This window comes from Astyanax mexicanus, chromosome 11 (genome assembly GCF_023375975.1).
Source record: "Astyanax mexicanus isolate ESR-SI-001 chromosome 11, AstMex3_surface, whole genome shotgun sequence".
NCBI lineage: Eukaryota > Metazoa > Chordata > Actinopteri > Characiformes > Acestrorhamphidae > Astyanax > Astyanax mexicanus.
In genome coordinates this window covers 28,903,830-28,916,927 of record NC_064418.1, presented here as the reverse complement: position 1 = coordinate 28,916,927, position 13,098 = coordinate 28,903,830, and the positions used below count along the sequence as shown (strand labels likewise).

At 31.9% G+C, this 13,098-nt stretch overlaps 3 protein-coding genes across 3 annotated transcripts; all 3 read right to left on the bottom strand.

Annotated features, from left to right (window-relative positions):
- Positions 1–5,649: 5,649 nt before the first annotated feature.
- On the bottom strand, positions 5,650–6,568 carry LOC103037405 (gamma-crystallin M2). The gene is made up of 3 exons (XM_015606443.3): positions 6,501–6,568; positions 6,105–6,347; positions 5,650–6,011 (listed from the first exon to the last, which is right to left on the bottom strand). The coding sequence occupies exons 1-3, from the start codon at positions 6,507–6,509 to the stop codon at positions 5,739–5,741; spliced, it is 525 nt and encodes a 174-aa protein (XP_015461929.1). The 5' UTR covers positions 6,510–6,568; the 3' UTR covers positions 5,650–5,738.
- A 2,022-nt stretch (positions 6,569–8,590) lies between these two features.
- Positions 8,591–10,004, bottom strand: si:dkey-57a22.14 (gamma-crystallin M2). The gene is made up of 3 exons (XM_022680003.2): positions 9,947–10,004; positions 9,526–9,768; positions 8,591–9,377 (listed from the first exon to the last, which is right to left on the bottom strand). The coding sequence occupies exons 1-3, from the start codon at positions 9,953–9,955 to the stop codon at positions 9,102–9,104; spliced, it is 528 nt and encodes a 175-aa protein (XP_022535724.1). The 5' UTR covers positions 9,956–10,004; the 3' UTR covers positions 8,591–9,101.
- A 1,578-nt stretch (positions 10,005–11,582) lies between these two features.
- On the bottom strand, positions 11,583–13,063 carry LOC103037082 (gamma-crystallin M2). The gene is made up of 3 exons (XM_007251744.4): positions 12,966–13,063; positions 12,262–12,504; positions 11,583–11,930 (listed from the first exon to the last, which is right to left on the bottom strand). The coding sequence occupies exons 1-3, from the start codon at positions 12,972–12,974 to the stop codon at positions 11,655–11,657; spliced, it is 528 nt and encodes a 175-aa protein (XP_007251806.1). The 5' UTR covers positions 12,975–13,063; the 3' UTR covers positions 11,583–11,654.
- Positions 13,064–13,098: the final 35 nt, after the last annotated feature.

The following is a 13,098-nucleotide window of genomic DNA, read 5'->3' as shown; positions in this document are numbered from 1 at the left end:
TTCTATGTATCTTCTCATACATTTCTGTCTCTGTCTATCTATCTTCTCCTTTTTCTATCTATCTGTCTTCTCCTTTTTATCTATCTATCTATCTATCTATCTATCTATCTATCTATCTATCTATCTATCTATCTATCTATCTTCTTATTCTGTCTACTCTTTTTCTATCTATCTATCTGTCTCTCTGTCTTTCTGTCTGTCTATCTTCTCCTTTTTCTATCTATCTTCTCCTTTCTATCTATCTATCTATCTTCTCCTTTTTATATCTATCTATCTTCTTATTCTGTCTACTCTTTTTCTATCTATCTATCTTTCTATCTATCTTCTCCTTTTCTATATATCTATCTTCTCCTTTTTCTATCTATCTGACTTCTCCTTTTTCTATCTATCTATCTTTCTATCTATCTATCTTCTCCTTTTTCTATATATCTATCTTATTTAACTATCTGTCTGTCTTCTCCTTTTTCTTTCTATCTATCTTTTTCTTTTTTATCTATCTATCTATCTATCTATCTATCTATCTATCTATCTATCTATCTATCTATCTATCTATCTATCTATCTATCTATTTTCTTTCCATCTCTATCAGTCTTTCTGTCTATCTGTCTTCTCATTTATCTATCTATCTATCTTCTCATTTTCTATCTATCTATCTGTCTTTCTGTCTGTCTATCTTCTCCTTTTTCTATCTATCTATCTTCTCCTTTATATCTATCTATTTATCTCTCTATCTATCTATATACATATCTATCTATCTTCTCCTTTTTCTATCTATCTTCTCATTTTTATCTATATATTTATCTGTCTATCTATTCTCTGTTTTTTTCTAACTCTCTATCTGTCTGTCTATCTATCTTCTCATTTTCTATCTATCTCTATCTGTCTTTCTGTCCTTTTTCTATCTGTCTGTCTATCTATCTATCTATCCATCTATTTATCTATCTTTCTTCTTATTCTGTCTATCTTCTCTTTTTCTATCTATCTATCTTCTTCTTTTTCTATCTATCTTCTCCTTTTTCTATATATCTATCTTCTCCTTTTTTTATCTATCTATCTTTTCATTTTCTATCGATCTCTATCTGTCTGTCTATCTATCGATCTTCTCCTTTTTCTATCTATCTGTCCTCTCAGTTTTCTATCTATCTATCTTTTATCTGCTTTATCCAGCTATCTATTTAACTATCTATCTGTGTGTCTGTCTATCTTCTCCTTTTTCTATCTATCTATCATCTCCTTTTTATCTATCTTCTCATTTTTCTATCTATCTATCTATCTATCTATCTATCTATCTATCTTTTCTTAGTTTTCTATCTATCTATCTTTTCATTTTCTATCGATCTCTATCTGTCTGTCTTTCTGTCTGTCTCTTCTCATCTATCTATCTATCTATCTATCTATCTATCTATCTATCTATCTATCTATCTATCTATCTATCTATCTATCTGTCTTCTCCTTTTTCTACCTTTTTTACTACCTACCTATTTTTCTATCTGTCTATTTATCTATCTTCTTTTTCTGTCTCTTCTCATTTTCTATCTATCTCTATCTGTCTGTCTGTCTATCTATCTATCTTCTCATTTTCTATCTATCTATCTATCTTCTTATTTTCTATCTATCTCTATCTGTGTCTATCTAGCTATCTTCTCATTTTTCTATCTATCTATCTTCTCCTTTTTCTAGTTATCTGTCCTCTCAGTTTTCTATCTATCTATCTATCTATCTATCTATCTATCTATCTATCTATCTATCTATCTATCTATCTATCTATCTATCTATCTATCTTTTTTTATTTTAATCTGTCTGTCTTTCTGTCTGTCTCTGTGTCATCTATCTATCTATCTATCTATCTATCTATCTATCTATCTATCTATCTATCTATCTATCTATCTTCTCCTTTCTATCTGTCTATCTAAACCTACATAGATGCATACAAATATATATTTTAGTTTATATATATATATATGTATATACTTTTCCACAAATCCTCTCACCACCAACTTTCAACCCTGTTATTAAATGTAAATAAATGTAAATATTATCACTACATTTTTGTGTCTGAGAGTTATTTCACTAAAAAACAGGGTTACCTAGAATTTCTGTGTTCAGGAATTCTAGGTAATGTATTTTTTACAATTGCATTAACAAAAAATCAAAATGTGATTTTGAATCCAATTTGAATGGCTTATGTATTGTTTTATTAATTTAATTACATTCTAAATAATTAACAATAATAAATAAAAGTGCTTATAACATTGTATAATTTTAAGTGATTCATTTATTGAATTAATATTGTTAATAGTGTATTCAGATTCATGAATTAAGTTTATGTTTGGTTAGAAAACATTTTTAATATTTTTAAGAATTTATTATTTATATAAAATGGTCCAAAAGTGACTTATTTGACCACAACTATAAATCTAAAGCTTATAAAATGTTATGTATTTTTGTTATATGAGCATTGTAGAGATTTTTTTTATTCTACTTTTTAAAATAAAGAGTCTTCCACCTCAGCTCTGCAGTGCCTCTGAATAAAGAAATCATGAACTCTGTATTCAGCTTTATTAGTGGTCTTATCTCAGCTCGCATTGTTTTTCTCCTTTCACCTCTGTTGGCTGCAACAGTGGGATTCAGGCTTGGAAAGTATAGAATACTGGGTTCTAAAGGTGGAAACCACGTCTTTTCTACACACATTACATGTCAAAAGTTAATAGATGCAATCATCTTAATACATCAATGCAAAGTAATGTTCCGAAAAGAAATATAAATATATATATGAATAAATGAGCATAAAAGAAATTCTGACAGCTATCACACTACACTGTAGTTTTGATAATGGTAACATGAATTCTGATTATTAATTTGATTATAAAGACAAAATTTGGCGTTTTGAATGCAAAATTAAACTCATTAATTAATAAAAAATGTATTAATGTATTTATACAGCAAATGTATTGTATTTATAAACAGAAATGTCATAAGAAAATACCTAAAGTCTATTTTTTGTACAGAAGTACAGTGCCTTAAAATGGTTATAAACCAAAAAATATAAAAATCCTTGAAAGTTAACATGAAATGTTTGCCAAGCACATGCTATCTTTCTTTTATGTTATTGATTATATTTTATTCAATTTTAGGGTATTATTTGATTTGTTTTCAATTTGTTTATAATTCATTTACAGTGTTGGGCACATTACTTTGAAAAAGTAATTATATATAGTTATTAGTACTTCACTATAAAAGTAACTAGTTACCAGTAAAAGTAACTATTGCGTTACTTCGCCCCTTAAAAAAAAGTGAACAAAAGAAAATAAATGATGTAATTACTAGAATTTTTAAAAAATAAGAAACAAAAAACTCCACAGGACCAAAGAAAATTACTAAGGGCCCTATTTTAACAATCTATAGCACACTAGGTAATTGCGCTTTGCGCAGTTGAATTTAGGGGAGTGTCCTCTGTCTTTGGTATCGTAAGGGCGCGAAAAATACACCTTGCTGCTCCAACGGCGCAAAGGGTGTGTTTTAATTCCCTTAATTATTCATGGGTGTGTTTTGGGCGTAATGAGAAATAAGCCAAACAGTTTGTCTGTAGTCATTACCTTTAAGAGACAGGTGCGTGCTGACTTCTGTTCATTTCTATTTTAAGAGCGCACAGGAAACTGACTGTGTGTCAGGCTGTGAAGATAAACCAGCAGCTTAGAGAAGAGTAAATTTATTTTATTCTTTATTCTGTTTACTGTTTATGTAAAAACTGGGTTTGCAACAGCGATCATAAAAATTGACATAAAAAGTAAAGAATTTATATCTTATGAATAAAATAATAATAGCAGTGAAATTAAAGTATAATGATAAGAATGATAGGAGATTATCAAATTTATACCAACAAACTAAGAACATTGGAATTATGGGAAAAAAAAAATATATAGCCTATGTTTAATAATTTGTTTTGTAAAATGATAAAAAGAATTAAAATGAATTAAAAATGAATAATATAAAATATAAAGTCATTAAAAAAACTAATTTTAAACAATCACAGGCTTTCTGAGAGTGTGCAGAATAATAAAAGTTTCAGTTTCAGTTAGTTTCAGTTTTAAATCATTGAAACAGCTCATCAAAACCTCAACCTATACTTTATATTTGACAATATTTGATTAACTTACAGGTCCTTACTTATTTTTATTTAACTGAACTGAGTTTTATATTATATTTAGCCTCGCTGAATTCAGCTCTGTGCTGTGAAAGAGAGAGAGGGAGAGAGAGAGAGAGAGAGGGAGAGAGAGAGAGAGAGAGAGGGGGAGAGAGAGAGAGAGAGAGGCGCAGCGCATAATCTGTTTTCAATTTGTTTATAATTCATTTACAGTGTTGGGCACATTACTTTGAAAAAGTAATTATATATAGTTATTAGTACTTCACTATAAAAGTAACTAGTTACCAGTAAAAGTAACTATTGCGTTACTTCGCCCCTTAAAAAAAAGTGAACAAAAGAAAATAAATGATGTAATTACTAGTATTATTATAAAAATAACAAACGAAAATAAACCCAAAATGTTGACAAAAATATAATCTAACGAATTTTTAAAAAATAAGAAACGAAAAATATTTGATATTTGACAATATTTGATTAACTTACAGGTCCTTACTTATTTTTATTTAACTGAACTGAGTTTTATATTATATTTAGCCTCGCTGAATTCAGCTCTGTGCTGTGAAAGAGAGAGAGGGGGAGAGAGAGAGAGAGAGAGAGGCGCAGCGCATAATCTGTTTTCAATTTGTTTATAATTCATTTACAGTGTTGGGCACATTACTTTGAAAAAGTAATTATATATAGTTAGTAGTTACAGCGCATAATCTGTTTAATAGCTTTTACCACTTACTTTTATGACTCTTTGTGCTGACACAATATCTTTTTACATACATCAATTTATTTATTTATGTAATTTTCTGTGTAATGGCAATATAATGCGTGCCTTACATTTCAGAGCGCTGGACGAGATTTTAATTTATGAATTAACATACGTAATATTTTAATACATTTGCCCTGGTGATAAGAAACGAATGCTAACATACAACTTTATATTTCTGTATATTTCAAATGTTTTAAGTTTTATATAATTGACAGGCAGCATCACACACCAGGGTGACAATGTGCTTTATTTTTCAGCTATAAAAGTGAAATTCAATTAAATAATAGCAAAATGAACTAAAATAAATTTATGTTCAGTCATACATCTTGGCATGTTCTCCTCCACCGGTCTTACACACTGCTTTTGGGTAACTTTATGCCACTTCTGGTGCATAAAATCAAGCAGTTCAGTTTGGTTTGATGGCTTGTGATCCATCTTCCTCTTGATAATATTCCAGAGGTTTTCAATTTGGTAAAATCAAATAAACTCAAATCATTTTTAAGTGGTCTTTTATATATAAAATATACATATATATATTGACTTTTCAATATATATATATATATATATATATATATATATATATATATATATATATATATATATATATATATATATATATATGTTGGCTTTTCATTATATATAATATTGACTTTTTGGTCAAATGTTGAAATGTTGAACTGCTTTATTTTGTTTTATTTTATTTTGGGGGAAATCTGTCTGGTTTAGGGCTCAGAGTTTAATAACAGGACACACTGTTTTATTTAAATGTAGGAGTTAAAAACCATTTAATAAACAAGCAGTTTATTTACAGTGAGTGCAGTCAGAATGTCAGAATGGCTAAAAATCAGTGACCCGTCTGAAGGAGCCGACAATGGCACAGGTAGCGCACCAGTCGCGGTACTTCCTGTACTCGCCGGGCCTTAGGAAGTACTGTCTTCCCCTGTAATTGGGATATTCATAGAAGATCCAGAAGCCATTCATCACATTACAGGAGTAAACATAGCGGTGGTGGAAGCGGTCAGACACACAGGGGCAATCATCCATGAACTCCATCATGTGGCCGCTGAAATCGTTCTTCTCATAGATCTTTAATCTGTATGAGCCTCTGTACTGTAGATCAGAGAAGATCATCCAATATGTTTAAGCATTTTACTTTAATTAATAGAGGACAACAAACAGCACCCAGTAATAAACAGAGCTTACCATAGGAATACTGCGACAGGATCGAATGCTGCTGCTGAATCCCATCCATCTCTGGTAGTCGGGATACTCGCCCTTCCTCATGAAATACTGGTGACCCATGTAATTTGGCCTTTCATAGATCATGAAACAGCCACTCTCCACCCTGATGGAGTTACAGCGGCTAAAGTACAGGTGAAGGTCTGTGCAGTCATTGCTGCACTCGTAACTGTGACCTTGGAAATTTCTGTCCTCGTAAAAGATAATCTGTAAAGTAGAGCAGGGCTGGAGTTAGATACTTTTGATATGTTTTTTTATGAAGACAATGATACAGAATGATTAATCAATAAAAACAAACAAAAAAAATGTATCACTAACAATGACTCACTTCAATACACAAAATGGCCCCAAAAATCCTACCTTCCCCATGGTCTCCACTGGAGAGATTCCACAGGTTTCCCAAGCTTTTTATAGCACCTCTTCACAAACAAAGTATTGTTATTCAAATGAACACACAGTAATAACTAAAGGCTACTGGCACATGTTGACCTTTGTGCTGGAGCACAACATTGGTTCAGAAATATGGATTTGTATTTGAAAAAAAAAAAGAAAAAGATAAATAATTACTAGTTTGGGGGGTTGGTTTCACATGCATAGACAAGAGAAAGGCCTGGTGTGGTATCCACACATCCACACACACACTCAGTACAATGCTTTAGAGAACAATATGGAACATCCCTTTTGCATTATAATCGTCGTGTAACAATGAAGGCAGTTACTCGGTTACTCCCGACTACATTGTCACGCAAACCAATACAAACCCTCGAAAACTCACTGTCAAACCTGTGCATTATTAATATTCTAACTTCAGTATGTCAGATTACAGATAGCATACAGTTAATGAATTTGATTAGAGCCTGTGGTGAAAATACATTATATTGCCATTACACAGAAAATTACATAAATAAATAAATTGATGTATGTAAAAAGATATTGTGTCAGCACAAAGAGTCATAAAAGTAAGTGGTAAAAGCTATTAAACAGATTACCTTCATTAAGATTTCCTTTTTTGAAAATCTTTTTTTTTTTTATTTAAATTTTTTTTTTTAGTTTGTAAGTCACACAACCCTTGTTGTTTTATTAGTATATGTGTATATGTGTGGATCTGGTTGGATGGGCCTAATACTCTGGTTCTAGACCCATCCCAATTCAGTAAGTTGGTTTTGCATATCGGTAAAAAATACATTTTTCACAGACACAAACTATACTGTGTACATTTTCCTCAGATATCTAAAATGTTAGCATTGGTACACAAGCTAACACTCTTCAATTCTTCATTCTTCAATAAACTGATGTCATAAGACAACCAAATACTTTTTCAAAATCTTTTTTTTATATTCACAAAAACTAATAATAGAGTTTATTCACATCATATTTCTACACCCATCATCAGATTGTTGAAAGGCTGTCATCTTTTCTCCTTTTTTACAGAGCTAGCAAGCCCTGTCTTTCTTTTTCATCCCATGACAATATTTTTGCTCTTTAATAACTCATCTAACTAAAGTCATGAGCTAAAGCCAGCAGCCGGAGTCTGAGAGAGCACAATTTGCCGTGCCCTTTCAAGGGTGGATAGATGGCGTTCTCTCTCCCTCAATCACTCCTTATTTGATGATGTACGAGAGCTGGGGATCCTGCACTTTCCTTTGAACTAATTGGATGCCCAGTGATGCTGCATCAGCGACAGTGACGGTTAGAGTTCATACGAATGGGGATTGAGTAATTGGCCTTTAAATAAAGGGAGAAAATTAGGCATTTGTAAAAAAACACGTAGGGATGGTAGCATTTTTGGGTTGTGTTGACATATGGCTTTTTCTGTGCATGATACAGATTTAACTTGCATTTGTAGATTTCATTGTAAACTGTGTTCACAGACAGAGATTTGCAAGGATTGCAGTATTTTCTAGTACAGAATCATGTTTTTTTAATGCAGTGCCACCTGTGGACCCAAAGAGCACCAGCATCCAGTATTAACTGTCGGCCTTGTCCCTTGTGCACAGAGATTTCTTCATATTCTCTAAATCTTTTGGTGATTTTACATATCAAAATTCAAATTAATTAGAATTTTAAATTAGTTTTTTTTTATAGATTAGCAAACCATGTTTGCTTCTAAGAGATTCTGACTTTCTTAGTACCAATGGTGTTGTTTAATACCTTCTTATCATTAAGTTTAAGTGAGCTAAGGATTCTTAAGTTATCTCACTTTGAACATCTAATAGGCGTTCTGTGGCCAATAATGGTATAACGAATAACGTAACAAATGACACTATGAATTTAGCTAATTGCATTCTGTTTATATTTACTTATTTATGTCACTTATAAATGTACTTATATTTACTTACTTATGTCACAAATGTCATTTATGTGTGATTAGTGTACAAAAAAAACATATTCAACACAATTGTGCAATGAAATGTATTAAGTTTAAATATTACAGAAACAATGCAGTTTTTAAAGTCACTTTTTAAATTTAAAATAAAAAATGCATTAAACCAAAGTGGCAGAGTATATTTTAGCAGATTAAATGTTCTGTAAATATTTGACCACTCCATCACATAGAAAATATTCTTGCTTATAATTAATTAGTTCATTTTAACAGGATTCATAACAAATTCATAGCAGAACACAATCACACTCGAATGTGGCAATGAATAACAGTACACAATGAATTATGAGGTATTATGCAGTATAGTTAGTACATCAGAAAAGAATAATGCACAATTTTTTTTTATTTAAATTAGTAGATTATATTATACAAGTCACTAGATGTAGTGAACTAGGTGTATTGATTACAATATATAACTTATAGCAGTTCATAGCTCAAAAATGATAAAAGTACAGTAAAATGCAGTAAATTACATGTAATTGTAAACGGAAAAAATGTAGGTACAGTGTTGAACAATATTGATTTAATACTGAATATTAAACACAGGATCGTATTTAGAAATAACAATTTTAGTCAGTTTAATAGGTCATTATGCGTTTGATAGATCCCACGCGTGCACTCGTGCCTCCCCAGTCACTGAACCTTGTGTATTCTCCAGGTCTTATGAGGTACATTCTTCCAGAGTAGTTGGGCTTTTCAAAGAAGAGCCAGTTGCCACCTATAACCTTACAGGAGAAGATGTTACTGGTATGGAAGCATTCCACTACATTGGGGCAGTCGTCCGCTAGATCCATCATTTGACCTCCGTACTCCATTCTCTCAAAAAGCTGCATTTCAAATGTGGCCTCCTTTGCCTATTCAGAGAAAGAAATAATAATAATAATAATAATAATAATAATAATAATAATAATAATAATAATAATAATTACACATGGCAGCCCAATTTAAGCAATGTGTGAGATCAGATATACTTCAGTTAAATCCAGTTAATATTAATTTTACCTTAGGGATCACACGACAAGAGCCTATTAAATCATTCAGGCCTGCCCACTCCTGGTACTCTGGATATTCTCCTTTACTCAGGAAATACTGCTGGCCTGAGTATTGGGGTTGCTCATACACCATAAAACATCCATCCTCCACCTTTATAGAGTTGCAGCACTTCAGGTAACTCAGCATATCTGCACAATCACTGCTGCACTCATAATAATGACCACCAAACTTCTTGTCCTCATAGAAAATGATCTGTAACACATTAAAAAAAAAAAAAGAAAAAAGAAAGAGCCTCATAAATGTTGTAGATTAGTTAATACATAATATTGCTTGTAGTGTATTAAATAATGTATTAAATATCCCATTTACAGTATTCCATTCTATTATGTATCATGCATACAAATAAAAAGTAACACCAGTGATATTTTACCTTGCCCATTGTGCAGCTGTGCTGTGCTAGTGTGCCTGTGTTTGCTGCTTTGAAGACATTTTGCACTTTTGAAGGCATTTATAGAGGCCATGACGTGCAGACTCTGCGTTTGCTATTCATATTGTAATTGCTGAGAGTTCTCTGCACTTTCCAAAAACATTATATTGTTTGTGTTCTGTAGAAAAAGTTATGATCTGTATTTGGGCTTTACACAGATGATATTACATGATGCTGTGACACTATGATTCATAATCATAATTTACTTAATATATATATATATATATATTAGAAAATATAAATGTAAAATAAAATAATGTTAATCATTCTGTGCCAAACACAATTGACTAATAAAATTAATTAAAGTGTTTTCAGTGCTTATAAAGTCTTACTCTTTTAGAGGGAGCTATTGTGGTTGTTCTTTTATTTAATCGACCTAAAAATATCTGATATATTTAATATAAACAAAGAATTTGCACATAATCTAACAAAAACAAAACTTGACATCTGACTGATTAAAGAACAAAAGTATTGTATTCAATCCCAAGAAATTCAAGAGGTTTCTAAGCTTCTAAGAAATTCAGGCTTACAACAGAACTCCCACAAATTTACAAAAACAACAAAAAAAAAGGTTTGTGATTTATATGATGATTTAGATGATATAGTCTATTGCTGACCTGTTCTGTCCCCAGTATTCCTGTACTCTTTTCAGGCTTACTCAAGTTTTCTTTCCTAGTACATATCACACTGCAAGCCATGTAAAAAACAGCTTATCAGGACACTGCAGCTTTAACTCCAACACCAGTCCAACCCTACCATAGTGTTCATACAGCCTAATGATTAGTATGCACTTCAAACACATGAACTGCAGATTAGCACTCATGGTATACATATATATATATATATATATATATATATATATATATATATATATATATATATATATATATATATATATATATATATATATATATATATATGACTGGTTTAGAGCATGATCCAGTGAACTAAGACAGAAATATGTAACTCATATATAAATGTTCTACAGTTCAAATGTAGATAAACCCTTCCGATAGACCATGCTAATATGTGCATATGTTTGAGGTGCTTACTGGCATGAAACGTGATATTTGACTTTATATACATTTGCCAGAAGAGAAAGGCTTTTTTCTTTTCTCAGTTTTAATCAAAAAAGCACAGTAGGCCTAGTGCAGTACAGATTCACAGTTTACATCTGAATTTACAATATGAATATATAACAATATTTCAATTATAAACCCAGTTTTTAAAACTGAGGTCATGTAGAGGTTGCTGGTTTGCTTTGGGGGATATCTAGGCGTTGCTGTAACAGAGTGGGCCTCAGTACCTACCATTCAAGGCAATGAATATGACCACTCAACTTTACAAACGTTGTATTCCTGTGACAGTTTCATTCAAAAACTGACAATGTAAACTAGTCCATTTCCACCTGTTTATGATTTAGGCACGTTTTGTCACTTTGTAATTTTTTTTCTTACTTAAATATTACTTAAAATTTTACTTACTTTAATATGTTTGTGCCATCTGAATACATGTACACATCATGTACAATGACCAAGAAACATTAATATATGAATATGTAACATAAGGAGCACAAGCCTTTTTTAATGTGTTGTACATCTTTATTGACAATCCAGCGGCAAAACCAGCAAATGATTTAAGCAGCAGTGATTTAAAAATCAGTGATCCTGCGGAAGGAGCCAATGATGGCACAGATGGCTCCCCAGTCGCTGAAGTTGCGGTACTCGCCAGGCCTCATGAAGTACTGGCGGCCCCGGTAGTTTGGGTGCTCGTAGAAAGTCCAGTAGCCCTCCAGAACATTGCAGGAGTAGACGTTGCGGCTGCGGAATCTGTCCTGGACCGACTCGCAGTCATCCGAGAATTCCATCATCTGACCCTGGAAGTCTGGACGCTCGTAGATGCGCATGCGGTAAGGCCCGTCACTGGTCTGCAAAACAAGCATTTAGGTACATCAACCTCTGCAGTTGAACTGGGACAGAGTAAGAAACAGAATGTACTTAATATAAAAATAATAATAATAATAATAAAAGTGTAGTAACTAGTTTAATATGTAGCACAGGAATTTTTTCCAATAAATATTGAATAATCAAAACTGAGCACAAACATCAAACAATGAAAATGTCAAAATAAATTGTGTACCAGTACATATTACACAGATTGGACTGAAAACATTTAACAGGAAATAAAGACAAAAGATGAAAATAAAAAAGAGGCTATATTGTCTATATTGGATGCAGCAATAAGAAAAAAGGACTCACATATGAGAATGTACGGCAGGAGCGGATGCTGTCGTTGTAACCCATCCAGCGCTGGTAGTCAGGATACTCTCCTCTGGTCAGCACATACTGATACCCAGAGTAATTAGGCCTCTCATACAGAACCCAGCAGCCACTCTCCACTCTGATGGAATTACATCGACTAAAGTGGGGATGCATGTCTGCACAGTCTGTGTCGCACTCAAAGGAGCGACCCTGGAAGTTCTTGTCCTCGTAAAAGATGATCTACAACAAAATGCAGATGTTAGGTACAGGTTATGAAGCAATAATATCATACCATGCAAACAAAGAACATTTAGTAGTACATTCTAATTTTGGAAGGAGAAACTAAGCATCATCATGGTCTTGCAAAATTCTTGTCTCTTTTTAAAATCTTTTTTTTTTGTTTACTTTTTTTTTCAATGTAAGATAATGTAAAAAGATTTTTTTATCCAAGTCATTTTGGAGCATTTCTTTTAGTCTAATCATCATATAAAACAATATAAAAAATGAAAGTTGTCAACTATTAAGACAAAGTTTAAAACTACAATATTTTTGCATTAAAAAGTGATGAAATATTGCATTTAAACTGCATTTTCATAGTGCATAGTGCTATTAATGGTCAGTCCATCTAAGCTATTATGTTCACAGATAACAGACTAATGACTACAGATATATACAGTATAAAAAAACATCTTTGTCCTTACCTTACTCATCTTGCTGTAGGTTCTGGAAATGGTCCTAAACAAGAGAAACAATCATACAAACAAGGGCATGAGGTCTCCTTTATAAACCTCTATCAATGATTGGTGCAAAGGCTTTATTTGTTATTTTAATTAC